Genomic DNA, 18,324 nt, shown 5'->3' with positions numbered 1-18,324 from the left:
ATCAATGGAAAGCAATCTGCATGCAGAATCGGCACATATCCTTAAACGGCCGATACAAGCTGACTCATTTCAAATTCATCCACCAGGCCTGCTACTCTCCCGCCTCCCTCTGCAGGTTCTTCCCTGGGAGATCTTCGGCATGCAAGACTTTTAGCACGTTGCTTGGTCCTGCCTCCGCATAAGGCCCTTTTGTTCCAGCATAGAAGAGGCAATGAGCGTGATGCTACCTTCGATATGCTCTTTTACCCCAGAGTTTTGGTTTCTAGCTCTGATAGACGGCGACAGCTGCACAGAAAAAAAACTATTGAGCATGGCCTCCGTGTTGCCTAGGTATCTCGTTGCCAGAAACTGGGGGAGACCCAAACCGCCTAACTTTTCTAAATGGCTGGGTCATATGAACACCGCTGAGCGAAGGGAGACTGGATATGCCTCCACACTACCCGGCTCCTGTCGTCCCCTCGACTATTGGCTACCATTGAGACAATATATGTCTGAAGCCCGCTCACCAGCTCACTCCTCTACATCTGTTCAGGTGTATGATCACTAGCACAATCTCATGCTGGGAATGTTAGCTGCACCGTGGGTTTAGGGGCTGGATACGTTTAATTTTACCCTCTCTTGTTGTGCACTGATGATATTACTGACTTGTATGGGTATCCTTGGTTTTAACGCTCTGGGTTGGGCACGGGAGGTGGGGTTGGGTGGGGGTGAAGGGTCGGAGGTCTGAAGGTAGCCTGTTGTTGTTGCTTGGTTGTTGTTTGAAACTCAATAAAGAAAGTTGTAAAGAGGAGAGGAGCAAGGACAGAGCCCTGGGCTACTCCTACAGGAAAATAAGTCAACCCAGGTCTCTCTCCGGCTCTTCCCACTCTGGGATTATTTTAGTCTTTCTCACCTCCAAAGGAGGGGCTCAGTTTCTTCTTGCTCCCCACTCTAGGATTTTAATCCTTCCCTCTCCAATCTGGGATTTAAATATTTCTCTTTCCATTGTGAGAAACCAGAGGATATCCTCACTCCTGCTCCCCCTGGATCCTCTTCTAAGGTGGCCAGTGAAAGGCTATCGCTTTTGGATCCTGAGCCTGGGGGTGGAGAAGCGAGGGAGGATCACCTGGGTGGAGGGTTCTTGGGGATTGGGAGTGGAGTGCCCACAGGAGAGTTATGGTATCCCATTTTCCCTATAGAAGGCCAGCCTAACGTTCCCCGGCCTTTATAGGCTACTGTAAAACATCTCCCTTCATTTTCCCACAATTTTCCTATGACAGTACTGGAAAGAGGCGAGGCGACTAAGAGTAGTGAACACCAATAAATCCTTTCACCACTCTAGTACTGGTACGAGGAAGATGCCTGCAGAGTACTGTGAGGTTCAGGCATGTCCCTTTAACTACAGTCAGGCAAGTTCAATTAGGAGCCCACACCTGCAACCTATTAAGTGGTTGCGGGTGTATAAAAAGGAGACCAAGAGAGCAGCAGGGGGACGAGGAGCAGGGAGATGACCAACAGGGAGGCCAGTGAGGGAGAGACAAGCAGGGGACCCTGCTCATGAGGAGTCAGCCGTGGTGGGACCCGAGAGGAAAACAGGACGCCGGTAGGCGGCCCTGGAGACTTGTGGAGCCCAGGGCGAGTTAGGCTGCTGTAGATACAGAGGTGTGGGAACCTCCATGTTGGGGAACGAGCCCTGGGGCTCCTAACAAGGAGAAAGAAGAAAGGATGCCGTCCGAATCCCCAGAAAGGAAGCGCAGCTGCCGGCAAGGGCAGAGCAGCACTTGAAGTGCGAGCGGGGCTCACAGTGACCGTCACGCCAGCCGGCGAAGGAGAAGGGAAGCTGCATAGCTGCCGGAGATTAACGTTGAAGAGGCTACCTATAAGTGCTGTATGAACCAAACTGAATACCGAACTAAAAAAAAACTATATTGAATGCCAAACAGAATGAAAACTGTGAAAAAAGTGATGAGCTGATGAGTCAAATGGGAAAGCACCCATTTGAAAGCAATAGATCAAATTCGAACGAAAGTGTGAAAGAGCATGACAGAAAGGTAGGGAAGAAATAGGACCACCGCAAAGCGAACTTTATGAATAAACACAGTTCAGCAAGGCCAAAGACTGGCATAGAATGGGTGACACTTTGTGGCAAAGCTAAGAGGCTAATCAAGAGAAGCAAGGAGAATGTGAACCTGCACATAAAGCCATGAGGCCTATAAGGAGAAGCTAAGTGAATGCACTAGGGCAAATACAGAAGAACCTGTGGGGGCTGAAGAGCCTAAGGTTCCTGGTTGCGTGACATGTGATGGGTGTTCCGTGTAGTCTGACAACTGTGCCTAGACCAGGGAACCGTCCATTGTGAAAGCCAAGTACATTGTGAAACAAACCAAGGAGGAGCACTGTGAATGAACTGTTAATGCAATCCAGAAGGAGTGTCACGTTGACCCTAAGTTGTGTTGAACACTGAAAGACTAAAACGTGTATAAGTTGCTACGTTGAAGTCATGGGGAAGGGAACCCAGAGACTTGAAATTAAATGCTGTCTTGAGGACGGAGCCGCAATACCCTTTTATTTTGAACTGTGTTGCCTTAAACTTGGGGAAGAGAACCCTGAGGATTGTATGCAACTGTACTGCCTTGAACTTGGGAAAGGTAATTGGAAGACTTGTGGAACTTTCTTGAACTTGTGGAAGGGGAGCCGAAAAGGAGGTTAAGAGCTGGAAGAAGCTCAGAACTTTGTGTTGATCACCATTTCTTATTGACATCCCTAGGCTTTGTTTAGCTTTAGTTGTGAGAGCAAGGTTAGGTTTTGGACACATACAAGGTTTTAAGTTGCACTTTCTGACTCAGACTTTCCCTAGTTTTATTCAGGTAGGGAAATCCCACCTTAGCATAGGACAGGCTAGGCCTTCAACCATCCAGACATTTGATTTAATAAACTATTTCATTTTGAACTTTGAATATGTTGTTTGTGTCTTGCTTCATGATGCCCTCACACCCCGCTCTGGGGTTCTGTTTCGTTTCACTCCCCCCTCTGGGGTTTGCTCCTTCTTGGCCCCAACTCTAGGGTTTCAGTCTTGCTCTCCCAACACTCTCGGATTTTAATCTCTCTCTTTCCGTGCCTGGGGAGTTGTCTCTTAATCGCTCACCCGATCGGCTGCCTCCGTCTGACGTTGAGCAACCGTGTACATGGTTTCCTGTGGCAGTGTGGCAAGTTTCTCCTCCTCCTGTATTGTTGCAGAGCCACTTATGTGACTCTTCAACTGGGTACTGTGTCGCACTTCTCTCACGCTTCATGGCAGCCTCTCCACGCAGATCCCATCAGGCATCAGCTGAACGCTGTTGAGCAACTGCATACCGGATGTCCTGCGGGGGCACTCTTCAGGAGGGCCATTGAAGATCTCTGCTGATGCAGAGCCAATTACATGACTCTTCTGCTGGGCGTCGCAGTCCTTCTGCTGTCCCCGGCTTTCCATGCCGACGCTGACATTTGCGCTCTGTTCCCGGCCACACCTCATTCGTCCTGTATGGCATGATTAAACACTGATTGGTTGTCTCATGGACACTCCTCCAGGGGGCTGGTTTAGTCATCTGTCCTTTGTGGGAGATTGGGCATATCTATGGTCAGAAGCCAAGTCAGACAGGAGTCAAGGGTGCATATGGTTATGGTCTATGTCCCCTTAGGGGTATTCACCTCCATAGGGATACGGTTCACCATGTCCCTCCTTGGGTGTTAAAAGTAGCAGGCTCACCTCCCTGGTACCACATAGTTTGGCTCCCCCCTGGGGAGAGGCGACTATCTCCCTGGATTCATCACACAATACATGCTAGTGCTGTGTGTGCATGCAAAAACCAGACAGTCGAGAGGACGCAAGTTTCTAAAAGGGCAAATTGGAGCTGGTAGCCGTGGTAAGGCAGTCTAGACATTATTGAGGGCTGCTTCGGTTGAATGTCAGCTGCAGTACCATGATTGGAGTGGTTCACAGAAATTATTAATTTCAGACAGTCAGAAATGCAATTCAAAAGCATATGTTATGGGATCCTAGAGAAAAATAAAGACAAGTGGATAGTGTATGGGAATATAAGAGGCTGTAAAGGGCTTCTTGCGATAGAATGACAGTCATGACTTTTAAGCAGGTAGGGATGACCACTGAGAAAAGTGAAATGCTGAAACGGGAAAAGAGATGAGGGGTTCAGGTGAGCAAGCTCTTTAACAAACTGTGCGGCAAAGCAATCCATTGAAGCCCAAGACGGGTTGGCAGTTTAGACGATAGGAATGAACAAAGAGGATGAGATAGGGGAGAAGGAGTTAAGGTAGGAGAGAGGAGGGATGACAGCAGCACAGGTGAGTAGGATGGGGTGGGAGGCAGTACTAAAGAGCAGCAGTAAGGGTGTCCTGGATTTTAGGTATTTTAGCAGATAAATAGGGAGGATGTGAAGGGAGAGAGAGAGAGCTACCAAAACCGGGAAATTCAATTTCAAGTTGAGGGGGGCATTAAAGATTGACTGCAAGGTAGAGTCACCCATGAGAACAAAAGACCCGTGTCGTGATGGAACCAAGTAGGAGGCATAGCTGAGGGGAGAATGTTTTAGCAAGGTAGGAGGTTAGTAGATTATGAAAGCAGTTAGGGTGTTTGTTGTTGGTCTGTGGTCTGTTCAAAGAAGAAACCGAGATAGTTGGATGGTGGATTAGGGCCAGAGAGAGAGGCTTTAGTTACTATAAGGCTAACACCCTCACCTTTGTTGCTGTACCTGGGTGAGAGAGCAAAGGAAGCGAAGTCAGAATCGGCAGAAGCAAGTGTGGCGGTGTCATGGGGAAATCCATGTTTAGTGATCCATATTAACATGCTGCGCTGTGGAAGTCAAAATGGTGCGCGAGAATGGATAGAGGTAAACGAGAAACATCAAACAATTCAATTGAACTCTAATGGTTACTGACGCCACAGTAGGGGGAAGTTGGGTGAAGACGCTGCAACAACATTTTTCTTTTCAAGCAGCAACAACTGAGTAGAATGAATGAAAAGTACAAACAAAACATATTTTCTAATATTCTGCACTTTAGCAATTTTGATGTAAAACTGTAGGGTGAATTGGCAGCATATCTTTATTGAATTAAAAGAGTTTTTTAAGGAGACAAGAAAGGTCAAATGTGAACCACAGAAAGCAGTCACAGGATAAAAAAGAAATATGTATATCAAATATACAGCCCTATTAAATTACTCCATTCAAATAGAATCCATGCACTTACCAAGGATTTCTCCATCATCCGAAGTGACTGAAATTCCAGTAGGTGCTTCTACGATGCAGTCCTTTCCTCTTCCACCTTTCAGTGCACGGATGCTACAAACAAAGACGTGCACTTGCAAATTACTGTTCTTTTTAAATTTAAGTCCAGAAAGAAAACTAAATGCATCATATTCCTAGTACCTTACATCAGCAAGACAGTTGGTATGTGCATTTAACATAACAATTATCCAGTTTCATATTGCAGGGGCATATAAAGAGATCCAATCTTCATCAACAATGAGTTCTATAAGTGGGGCCGTTGTGCCAAAAAGGTAAAGGAGGGAGATAGGCATTCTAGAAAACAGAGAACAAATTATTTAATTCACTGCTGTGAGGGGTCAGTAATGTGAGGCGGACAACTGCATGAGATTTTCTCAACATTAGACTTTTTATTGATACCAAAAAGTGCAAAGAAAACCTAACTAAACATACTGTATCGGGGAGTTCCCTACCTAGTCTAGGGTGTAAGGGAAAATTGCCAAGCATACACAAAACTGGCCCTCACACTAAACATAACATACAATTAAATAATAAACAACATAAATATTTATCAATAAAACAATGGCTTGGATAACTATCACCTGTCCTGGGTAGATTCCTTTCCCAGGATTGTTCCAAAGTCACTCTCTCCAAGTGCTCAAAAAGAAAACGGTCTTCAATCAGTTCTTGAGTTCCAAAGCAAACAAACGTTCACACAAATAAAAATCCACTGGCAACATTTCTTGATCTGTCAGTTGAAAAGTTCACCTTCCAATTCCAATAGAGAAAACAGCACCAATGGTAATCCTGGATGGACCAGATATAGTTCAAATTACGGAAGTACTGCTTCTACTTCAACCACAGTCCATATGTTTGTAGCCTATGCATCGTCTTTAAAATAATTTGCCAGTATGCTTCTTAGGATGTTGCTCCCCTCTCGACAACCCCTTCTGCTACTTTCACTGTGGAACCAAGCTCCATTGCTCCACAGTGTTCTACTGCTTCAAGAACCTTCAATATAATGTTTTCTGACAACATATCGACAACCACAGTGCTGTTAGATCTTACTTCTACTTGTTACTTTTCGATTATTAGGCAACTTAATGACAAGACTCTTTGACTGCCACAGGTACGTAAGGCACTCTTCCTTCCGATACCATAGGAAAGGGGCAGCCTCCTTGCTTCTTCGGTCTGTCTTCCTGCTATTAATATAATCTGCCTTGGATTCCAAACTGCTTCTCTCTCCCTCAGCTTCAACAGTCTCCGCCTTACAGATTATGGACTGAATCGTCTTACAAGCACCCAGCTACCTTCCCCAGTTTATGCACACATTCTTGATTGCAGTAGCTACCCCTGAGCTGTATTGCCACTATTCCAGCTCAGCATAACCTAGTTTCCCTTGTATCAGAGGACACTGGATCTTTAACTACTTCAAAAGACAGGTGGTTAGATTTTAATAGGGCGTGTTTCACTTTAGAAAGGATTTGCCTACTGGCTTGGCTCTTCTCTTTAGTTCAGCAACTTCTACAATTACAGAATACTTGTTCTGAATGTTACAAGATTCAAGCTTCACAAGAGAAACAGATTTAGATATAGGCAACAACTCTTTGATGACGATTTTTGGGTTGAAAGAACTGTAAGGACTTGCATTCACTTTCATTCATACTGAGTGTTAGGAATCATAATTGTCCATAAGCGACTTCTCTTTGATGTGATAATACTTGTAGCAATTTGTAAAAGTCAGTGTTAAACTTCTGAGTGATTTCAAACAGCGTTCTGCCTCTCGATTGGAGACATGCGTCCACTCGGGTAAAGGTATTTAGTCAACAATGGAAAAAAGTAAAGCTTTTTGTTTAAGCGAGCACTCCAAATAGGTATTAAATGTGGGCTTTTCACATTTCCTTTGTTGCTAGGACTTCTTATAGCAATGAACAACCTTTATTCGCGCCAACTTCTACACAAGTTGTAATTGAGCTGGTTACAGTTAACAGCAACGGGTTATCAGTGAATTGGAGTACAGAGCTTCACTCACCGGCTCCAGAAATAATGCAGTTGCAGGCAGCTTCCACTTCCCACCTTTTCTTCCTGCTCCTACTACTTCAAGCACTCTTGGGACCCACACACCTCTGCAGCATGGGTGTCTCTGGTCCGGCTTCGACCACAAGGAGTCTCCTTCACTCCTCTGTCTCTCGGCTTGCTTCTGCACACAGGCCTTTGGGTTGCAGCACAGCCTCAGCTCTGCAGTCACAGCTACTAGGCGCACCTGGGAAGACTTTAAACTTCAGCACGTCTCACTTAGTGCAGCCACGGCCAAACAGGGTTTGTGAACACAGGACCAACTCAGAACCTGCAGGTGAAATCTGCACTTCTCTCGTCCCTTAAGTGATCACACTTCCTCATCAACTGCCAGCCTTGTGCTCTTCTCCTTCTGCTACTACTGCCAGTCTTCCAGCTCCTGCTCCAACTCCTTCTCTCTGCACCTTCCTGATGCAGCCTTTTCTGCCTCTCAAGTGGGGCAATTGATTTTAGGTGCAAGCCCTTAATATTAATTGCCTGACTCAGACAAAGGCTGTTAGGCCTACCTGCCTGTCCTCTACTTCTGCATGCCTCCTAATCCCTCTTCTTCGTCACAGTCCCCGAGGGATTCTGGGACACGTAGTTAATTTTAAGGAAATAAGGTTTTTCCACTTCTCGGGTTTGGCAAAGAGCCATCAAATGGGAGGAATTCTGGGGGAAAGTTAAAAAAGGGTTCTTCCCAGTCTTCCCGGTCTGATTTTCTCCCTCCCCATGTGATCCTCCTGCAGTACATCACCCCCAGGGTCGAGATGATATGATAGTTTATTTATATAGCGCCTATACACAATGTATTTCAAAGCGCTTCAAGGCAAGGTAGGGAACAAGGGAAAAAACTATGACATTCTTATAGGCCATGAACAGTAAGGATGCGAAATTAACTATCGTACTCGGCCTGACGACATTTCAGATACTGCAAGAGCTAAGACATAGAAAATGAAGGGAGGGGGAGAGTGGGAAGGAAATGGAAACAGACAGGCAACTACCGTACTAGGATTGATGACATTTCTGGTAGAGCCGGAGAAAACAAAAAGGTGAGGGAGAGGGTTGCAGAAAGGGAAGGGAGAAACAAAACAAGCAACTATCATATTATGCCTGACGACATTAAAGATAGTGCTGGAGTGGGGGCGAGGTGGAGGAAAACACATGTAAGGGGAGGGGTGAGGAGCCAGATGAGGTTGCTATCATACTAGGTCCAGGGACAATTCTGAAAGAGTAAGGGCATAGAAGAAAGTAAGGGGAGGAGGGGAGAGGATAGGAAAAGAGAGCAAAGGAGATAAAAAGAGAGGACGAGAGAACAGAGAGTTAGCAGTCAAAAAGAGTGGAGAATCAAGAGGGGAGAGCGAATACAATTGCAGAAGTCAGTAACAACACAATGTTGCAAGCCTGGATATAAGATGAAGATGGGAACAGCATGATCCAGGGCCACCATGAGAAAGGGTGACACACCGTGAATCAATGAAGTCCATAAAACTCAATGCCAGCATTGGCCACAAGACGGTGATGGGGAAAGCAGAATGTACCAGGACAGACTCCTGCAGAAGTAGGCTTCAGGGGGGGTGAAGGGTAGCAGGGTAGAAGAATCAAGCAAAGCAGGCAACAACTGTGTGCGAGAAGGGGGGGGGGCGCACAAGGGAACATCACAGGGGGACTAGAGGCTTAGGGATGGCTTGTGGGGACAGAGGGAGTAAAACGTTGGTGCACGCTTACCTGCTGTCTGAGCAGGGGTTCGGGCCCTGGATCCTCCTGGTCCAAACAGGAATTGCCCTTTTCATTGTCTACCATTTGCTTCGGACGACCGGGCGTGAGACGCCGTTGATCTAAGAGTTAAGAGCAGGAAGGAAGAGGCAGGGCTAAGAAGGTGGGTGGTGCTTAGGCCAGCTGACCAAGATCAACTTGCACCTGCTCCCCATCTGCCAAGAAAAAGAGGATGCAGGGCTCCTTAAGTAGGGAAAAAGAGCAGCAACCAGGAAGGCACAAGGTGAGTGGTGATTGCTAAGTGGGGATCAGAGAGCACCTGCCTTTCCCTGGCCACATGAGACGGGTCCCATACCAGGTTCCTAGGGGGAATCCCATCGGATTCTCCACACTGCCCCATTGTAGAAATGTTTGACCAGTTCCAATTCCCCTTGCACTGGGTGGTAATACTCGCAACATGAAGTCCTCTGAAACAAGCCAAAAAAAGTCCACCCCCCCCCAGTTTACTAGCTCCTTTTCCTATTTGCAAACTTGGCTCTGCCTCCAACAGGTTCTGAAAGGTCGCTTGGGAAACCAGTTTGCCTCCGAAATCTCCAATCTAGTAGTCACGAACATCCAGAGGAGAGGAGACCCAGTGTAATGAGGCTTAGGTCACCCTCCTAGTCAGAGACCATACTCCATGATGAAATACCCAAACGGCAACACTCTGGTGACCACAAATGACAAAAAAGACAGGCAGCAGGAAATACAATACCCTGCATTTATTAACCAAGCCCATGTATGAAGTGTGGCCATCTGCTTTCAACAAGGAAAACAGGAAACTTGCAAAACAGTATTGCCTACAAATATCTTCTTGAATCAGCCAACCGTGCATGTATGCGCACGTGCATGCATGCCTAAAATGCCTTATTAACTAATCATCCAGATACATGTGACTGTTGGGGTTTCCGATAAAGGAGGCCGAAGAACTGTGCACACCCTAAGTGTTGATGCTAGTTGAAATGGCAAAACTATAAACTTGAAGTGCCAATCATGAACAGTGAATCAAAGAGACTTCCAAGACCCTCCTCTTCTACCTATCCCCCAGGAGAAGAAATTTAATCTGGCCCTGTTTTGCATAGTCGGCCATCTAGCCTGGTGACGACGGTACGAGAAAGTAGGTGTGAAGTGAGGGAGTTCAAAGAGTCTGGGTAGTGAGGTTAATGATCTTGTTGAGAGCAAAGAAAGCATATCGGACTGTAATCCTGTTTACAGTAGTCAAGAGTGGTTAAGAGATGCTTGACAGTGTTAAAGGAAGGAGGTGCCCGAATTTCCTAATATTTAGGAGGTTGAGGCGAAATGCTGTTACAGTTTTGGACATGAAAGTAGAGAAATTGTGAGAAGGGTCATAGATTACAGTGAGGTTTCTAGCTTAAGAAGAGGAAGGGAGCGTGTCAGGTGGGAACTGGATAGGCAGAGCAAGAGATGAGAGAGCTTTTGGCAGTGAAAAAGAGCCCCTCTGTTTTAAAACAGAGTTTAACTTCGGTGAGCGTGAAGCCATCCAATATTTAATGGCAGAGAGACAGTTGGCCATTTTGATAGAGAGATCGGAGGAGAGTTCAGGAAAAGAGAAGAGGATTTGGGTGTTGTCCACGAAGAGTTGGTACGAAAACCCAAAGGAGGAGATTAGTGCCTCAAGAGTAGAGGTATAGTAGAGTGTAAAGAGGAGCCGCCCCAAAACAGAGCCTTGTGGAACACTGACAGTTGGAGGAGTGAGTTCAGAGATGTTGTTGCTCCAGGAGACAGAACTGCTGCAGTGCAAGGTTGGATTAAATCCAGACAAGAGCTTGATCACGAATCCCAAGAAGAAAGAGTATTAATGAGATCCAAGTGATCTACACAGTCAAAGGCAGCAGACAATTCAAGGAGAAAAGTAGGATAGAGGATCCGTTGGAGTGCTTAGCAGAGGCGATGAAGTTGGAGACATTCATGAGAGCAGTTTCCATTGAATGACAGGAGTGCAAACCTGCTTGGTAAAACGGTTGAACACAACCCTTTTGAGGACTTTAGAGTAATGCAGAATGAGAGACACAGGACGAAAGTTAGCCGGTAGGTCCGGGTCTGTCCCTTGCTTATTTGGGAGAGGGATGGCAGTGGCCGTTTTCAAAACAGAGGGTATCAAACAGAGTCGAAGGACAGGTTGAAGAGTTCAGCGAAGTGAGAGGCCAGTAAAGGGGCAATAGATTTGACTAGCTGAGGAGCAAGAGGGTCTGATGGAGCATAAGAGGGCTTAACTTTCATCAGTAGAGATAGCACTTTATCAATATTAGAGTGACTAAAGTGGGAGACGGAGGCAGAGGGTGCTGGTAGAGTAAGCAGAGTGTAAAATGTAGGAGGAAGCAGTGTGAGGAAGGTCAGGGGAGAGACTTTAAATTTTGGAACTTTTTTCAGCGACTTAGCTAGGTCATTAGCTGTGAGAGTGGAGTGGATATCCATAGACATAGAAGGAGTGAGTATAGAGTGCCCTGTAGCCAAAGAGGATGGTTGGTGTGCAAGTCAATGAGGGTTAAGTAGTCAATGAGGGTTAGGTAGAATTCCCTTTTTGCTCCATCAAGAGTGGGCTTGAGAGAGCTCGAGTGCAGGACCTCAGGTGAGTGAGCAGCCTCCATCTGCGCAGCAGCCAATGCATGTCTGTGCAGATAGAACATATTATTGGGGTGACGCATGGTTGAGGATACTGAGAGCAGTTGGAATTGAGAATGGGTCGTATAGTAGGCATTGTAAACTGGAGAAGGCAGTGTTGGTGGAAGGGGCATTGGGTGTGAAGGAGGAGAGTGAGAACTGTAGGTCAGAGAGAAAAGGGAGAATGGCAGAAGGTTTAAATGTCCTTTTAGTAATAGGTGAAGCAAGTGATGAGGAAATGTCAGTGGGTGGAAAGGAGATGGTGGTGGAAACGAGTGATCAGATGACGTGACATTACATAAGAACTTGTCTCTTTGGCTCCAAAGGGGATGATGAAGGAGAACTTGACAGCAAAGAACTAGTTCTTTGTGAAAAAGGAAGGACCAAGAGGAGATAAAACCATAGCTCAAATTCCTGCCCATTCTTATAAGTGCATAGGAAGGTGGCAGACCTCATCACGCCTCTTGGTGCTGGGGTACTAGTTGGCATGAAACATACTTCTTCATTCTCCAAAGTGTAGTGATTTCAGAAATACATATGTTTAACTGGGAACAGGAGGTCCCCCATCCTCAAAAACCAATATCAGGGCAACTAAAAAGGTAGTGTGTACCTCCTTAACGTGTTAAGGTAAGTAACATTATCAATGAACTATTACAATTGTGCAAAGTTGAGGCAGACCATTTTATTGTGACTCCTCTTAACAGTAGTGCATTAAAACATACTCTTGCTATTAATGCACTTTTATGTTTACATTTTGCCCATATTAAAATACCGACACTTTTGCCCTTGTGCGAGTATCATCGGTTTCCTATTAAAGGGTTTCTGAATTCACTTTGTTCTCCATCCAACAATCTTCTTATAAGTGCGTTTAATCTTATTAATGCAATGAAGGCTAATGGTGTTTGGCTCAAGAAAGTAAGGAGCACTGATATTAGAAATAAACTATGAGCTAACCAAGGATTTGCATGGGATTACCCTCCGATGTTACAATATGGTTCGGAAATATTTTGGTGACAGTAGCTTTTTTATTGGCGCAGGTTCTCAACCACAACAATGCTAGTTCAAGCACTAGCTTGTCCTCTATGAAAAACATACTGAGCTCCATATGAACTGCAAAGTTCTGTGCTGAGTGTGCCAATCTGCCTCCAGTGTGCCCAAACCCTACTTCCCCATCCATTGGGTGGCCTGTCTGACGGTTTGGGGTGGGCTTCTCCCCCACCACAAATGGAGTGTGGGGGGGCACGTCATGCAGCCCTCCCTGGGGGCAGATATCTGCCCGTAGGAAGGGGTAAATGGGTTTTCACTGGGGGGGTGAGGTTCAGTAGACCACCAGGGATGGCTTGCAAGAGGGGGGGGGGTATGCTTGAAAAGTATTGATTTGTTTTTACTGGTGTGACCGTAGGTAACACATGTTTTTTTGTTTTGTTTACAGCTTTTTCTACGCGAGCAGCTGCAACGTTATGTGAGTTTTTTATTATTCTATGGTTAAAGCCCACTGTCGCTGGGGTGGGTGAGACTGGGGCTGGATTGTTGGTGGTGTGGGTGGGAATGAGCCGTCTGGGCAGATATTTTGGTGGGCTGGGACACAATTGCAGGGCAGGCCACAAATTGCCCCCCATGCCAGCAGAACATTGGCGTTTCCCTTGGAGCGGATCCCTCTCATGTGGGTTGTCCATCTGCAAGCCTAGGCTCCACCTCTGGCTGTGCTACGTTACAGATGTCACCTCCGGGGAGGAATGGAGATCGTGCCGAGATCCTGCCGGGGCTCCCGGGAGCTGCCGTTGTGTTTAGGGGACGGTACACCCACATGGTACATGGATGTCCAAGGCCAGGGACATCACCTCCAACCGTCCTGCACTTGCGACTGGGCTGCATTACAGCTTTTCCCTTCAGGGAGGTATTGGCACACTGCCGGGACTCCCTGGTGGGGAGATGCTCTAACGCAGGGCAGCCAGAGCTCCAGCAAAGTCGGCAGTAATATCCCTGGCCTTGGGCACCCTTCTCCCATGTGGGTCTTTGGCGGGGGCTCTGGGTAATACATTCTGGGCCGATTTGCACAAGTCAGATATCTTTGGATTCTCACGGGTGTCTTCTTTCCAGAAATGCATGGGGTTCCCCGTTTTTCTTGCTGGCTTCGACACCCTAGGCCCAAATCTGTAGGTTGCCCACACAAACAAAATGTGCTGTGCCGAAAGGCTTGGGGTTGTCAGTGGGTTACCCTTTTCCTTTTGCCCCCTGGTAGGTGCACCCACACATGTGAGGTACCGTTTTTCGCCGGGACGTAAGGGAACGTATGACATCTGTTGTTGGCGATGTGTTTCGGTGAGTGGACAGTGGGAAATGTTTCTGAAATTGACTGGAAATAAAGACAATTCTCAGACATTTCGCTCTGGGCACCCACCGAAACACCGCCAACAACACATGGCCTACCTTCCTGCGTCTTCACACGTGTCCCAATGAAAACGGTACTGCACATGTGTTGGTGCACCTACCTGGGGCGCAAAAGGAAAAGGGTAACCCACTAGTAACCCCAAGCCTTTCAGCACAGCACATTTTGTTCATGTGGGCAACCTACAGATTTTGCCAAGGGTGTCGAAGCCAGCAAGGAAAACAGGGAACCCCATGCATTTCCAAAAAGGAGGACACCCGTGGGAATCCAAAGATGTCTGCCTTGCGCAAATTGCCCCAGTTTTTATTAGCCACAATCCCCGACAAAGTGTGATATTTGGTGGGGAAAAAAACACAATGTTCACTTTGTCTGGGGTTCTGGGTAATAAATTCTGGGCCGCTTCGCGCAAGTCCAACCTGTGTGCATTCCCACAGGTATCCTCTTTTCCAAAATGCATGGGGTTCCCTGTTTTCCTTGGTGGCTTGGACACCCGAGGCCCATATCTGTATGGTGTGCCCGTCTGGAAAAAACATGAAATTCAGCTGTCGGAAAAGACTTGGGGTTAGGGGTGTTTTCGGCTTTCCCCTTGGCGCCCAGGTAGGTGCACCCACACATGTGAGGTACTGTTTTCATCGGAACACCTGTGGGAACGCGGGAAGATATGACATTTGTTGTGTTTGTGTGGTTTTCATAACGTTTCGACCCATTTGCTGGTGTCCTTTGTCACACAACCCTTTAATTTCCCAAATGTGCCCTACATTTAGCGGCTGCTTTAGGCACTATGCACTTTTGTAACCTTCACAAGTCACCTACCCTTGAAAAGGTCTGCCTGTGCTCTTTCAAAGAATGTATGCTTGCCGTTCCTCACCACATTGATTTTCCTGATTTACACATGCTAAGTATGTCTGTTCAGGCGTAAGCATAAAACTCCTGTGTACCATGGCTCAGTGTTTGGCCTGTGGTATTGCTTGTTTTGTGTTTTCCTAACTGCAAGTGTCGGGGGCATGTAGCAGAGCATTGTTTTTCTCAAAATTCATAGAAGCCATTGCCGTACCAAGCCAACCATGTCCAACACATACCTTTTTTCGGTCATTTTCCCACTTTTTCCCCAAACTATGGCATTTCCCCCTACCTAGTTGTTGCCCGACCTGCGCAAATGACCCCTTCCTAAACTCGGAATTTTGTCTTTCAGAAATGTATGCCTTTCTGTCCTCCAATTCGGCTTTCCTACCCATTTGATAACCACATCTAAATTCTTTTATTTCCATTTCCACTCAACCTGTTCTTGAAAAACAGGAAATTGGGGAATTCAGCACATCAAACCATTTGTTCCTAGCTCTTCCAAGGAACAAACCACAGGCTTCTTTGTACATCATTTTATTGCCATTTCGCCCTTTTTGGTTCCTCTCACCCCCCCTACAGCAACCTAGGATTCATGGGTGGCGTTACGACCGCCTACATAAGGGAAAAAAGGGGCAATATTTGGCTGAGATATCTCATGTAACAAAAAAGTCGCAAGGCATTGACTGGCGACATACCGAAATTACCAAAAAAGGCCTTGGCACTGGGGGGTAAAACCCATGGCACTTAAAGGGTTAAAGAACAATTGAAGGAGGGGCAATAGTGATATACGTACTCCAGAATTAAAAGATAGGTCGTCCAGAAGGCGATTGAAATTGCATGATGCCAAAACATTGTAGAAAGTCAGCATACTTCAAGTCCACTAAACAATTGTAGACTAGTCATTTCATTAAATGAATAGACTATTTAAACTCAAAAACGTAAATTGCATTGGGCCTTATTGATCAAAAAAAACATTTTCATGATTAAAAAGCAAATCTTGTGAATTATATCCCTTAGAAATGTTGATGACGTACTAAAGTGCTTTGTAGAAAAATTCTTGATACTTGATGTAAGCAAAAAATAACATCTGACTGCGTATTTTATAAAGTTAGAATATGTTAGGATAACAATCAAAATGATGAACGTTGGCATATTTGTATTGTCTCTGCACTAGCACTTCACACTAACAAAAATGAACTTTTTGCTCTGTGGAATATCTTTCAAATCTTTTCTGAAAAAGCAATCTTTGTTTTGACTCATGGAATGTTAATGGATTTTATTGGTTTGCTTTATGAATGTGAAAAAAATTGACCAAATCATGATAAAATGCCAGGAACTGTAATTTGTTAAAAATATACCGCTTTTGGTTTAGCCTTGTACATTCACACCAAATGCTATGTACCGCCTAATACATGCGTCATCCTCATAGCTTATTTATCTACATGTTTTTTACCATTTAGACATGTTGAAAAGCGTACTCCCAAATAGTTCTAGGCGTCAACTACTGGCCTTCTTTCATTGCTAATCTGGAAAATTGGGGTATTATTTTGGTTGCAATGTCGATCTGTAGGTACACCATTATCTCTGTTTTTTTACATTCACAAAAGAGAAGCCATCAATAAGACGTGGCAATGACCGTGCGGACCAGACCAACAGCACCGGGTCGTCGGAATAAGCCAATGCAGGAATACATGTATGTCCAAAAAGAAGGAACATTGACTTCACAAGCATTTAGATGTTTGATCAAATATTGGATTAATACATTTTGATTTAAAAAAAAAAAAAAAGAAGACGACCTTCTCTGCTGCAGTGGCCGCTGGTGAATTTCTTGCACTGTGGAGGCATAAACATTTCCCATGAATGGGTGCCAGCAGTAACTCAGCTGCTCACTGAAGCTCAGGTTTCAGCGGTCCTGTCCTCTGGCTCCTCCATAAAAGGAGGAAGGGCAGCGCTCCGTCACCCATTACGGACAAGCAGCACTTGCCCAGCACTGATTTATTGGCACACTTGCCAAGCAGTGATTTATGGGGCGTAGCTACAACAGGCATTTTGACTATGCGTAGGTGAGATCAGAAATATTGCATAAACTCTTCACTTAAGTTATAACTTACCTACTGTTTGCTCCAATTCCTGCCACAAAACGTTTATGTGGAAACCGGTCCTTTATGGTTTTTAAGTTGATATCATCTTTGGCAACAATCCAAACATCACCACCTTTCCCCCCGTGGCCACCTAATCGAGGAAGTCCCATTCCACCAGTTCCTCCTTTCGTGTACAATCTCAGATTGTCAATGAAGTTTCCGTACTGGAAGAAAAGCAAACCACTGTAAATATCAATTTCTGTGTAATCGTAATTTCCAGCAGACTAATGCTTTATATACATTTCACAATTTTATTTGTAAAGAATGGTTATTGTTAAGCAGAGTTCCCGAAATAAAAATAATGCATTCTGGGAGACCACCATGGGGCTGGGGTAGAGTGCTTTAAGCGATGTGGCTAATTAAGGGTTTGAGTCATGGTAGGCTTCCTCCCTTATCAATCATCCAACATTTGCACTTTTTAACAGACATGTCACAGGCAATAATCCATCTGAATCACCAATTCTCCAATCACTGCTGCGTCAGTGGCACGGTATCGCTAATACCATCCTGTTTTAATTGCTATGGTTGAAACAAAGGTGTGTTAAGATATTTTACAGACACCAGCGCAATTTGTTGAGCACGGACCTACCTTCGGGAAGCAACAGAGTGCTTTCCAATCATGGGGTAAGAACATGGTGAGGGAAGCAGAGAAACAAGGAAGCGGGGCGCTAACAAGGGCAGGGAAGGGTAGGCAGTGTGAAAGCAATGGATTTACAAGCAAGCGGGGAGCAGATCACCCAGTCTCAGTTAGGATAGGGAGTGGAGGATGTGTGGACCTAGCTTTTAGGAATGAGCCATTCGTTAAAGAGGAGGATCCTGAGCTCCTTCTGGAACTGGGAGGTGGTTCCAAAATCTTGGGGCTTAGATCGAAAAGGCCTGTGTTTTGGTTCTTTCCTTCCTGCACTGGTGGAGTTAAAGTCTGCACATGTCCTTAATTCTGGTGGATTGTAGGCCTCCAGAGATGCTGCATCTCTCAGTGAGGTAGCTTGGGGTCTTGAGGGTGATAGCCTTGTAGATGATGCAGCAGAATTTGAAGAGGCTACAGGCTTGCTTGGGGAGTGCAGTTCGATGAGGGTCAGGATGATTTTGTCGAATTCGCAGAGTCCTTTGAGGAGACATGCTGCAGCATGCAGGCCATATTTCAGGGGTGGCAGGGTAGCTGTCGGATGGCTTTACAAAAGCGCATTTCCCCCATTGCAGGTGGCAGATGTCTAAGGCTTGGAAAGCGGAGCTGAAGTTTCTTTCTGGAATGAAGAGCTTGATTTTTTGCAGGAGAGAA

At 45.8% G+C, this 18,324-nt stretch overlaps 1 protein-coding gene across 1 annotated transcript in view; it reads right to left on the bottom strand.

Annotated features, from left to right (window-relative positions):
- Positions 1 to 18,324, bottom strand: part of GTPBP10 (GTP binding protein 10) — a 343,147-nt gene that overhangs the window by 285,645 nt on the left and 39,178 nt on the right. Inside the window, exons 2-3 of the mRNA XM_069648367.1 lie at positions 17,016 to 17,209; positions 5,224 to 5,315 (exon numbers count right to left, since the gene is read on the bottom strand). Coding sequence (XP_069504468.1) covers positions 5,224 to 5,315; positions 17,016 to 17,209 — 286 coding nt within the window. The remainder of the gene's footprint in view (positions 1 to 5,223; positions 5,316 to 17,015; positions 17,210 to 18,324) is intronic.

This window comes from Ambystoma mexicanum, chromosome 2q (genome assembly GCF_040938575.1).
Source record: "Ambystoma mexicanum isolate Mex_15411 chromosome 2q, UKY_AmexF1_1, whole genome shotgun sequence".
NCBI classification, from domain to species: domain Eukaryota; kingdom Metazoa; phylum Chordata; class Amphibia; order Caudata; family Ambystomatidae; genus Ambystoma; species Ambystoma mexicanum.
This window is presented reverse-complemented; position numbering and strand designations above follow the sequence as displayed.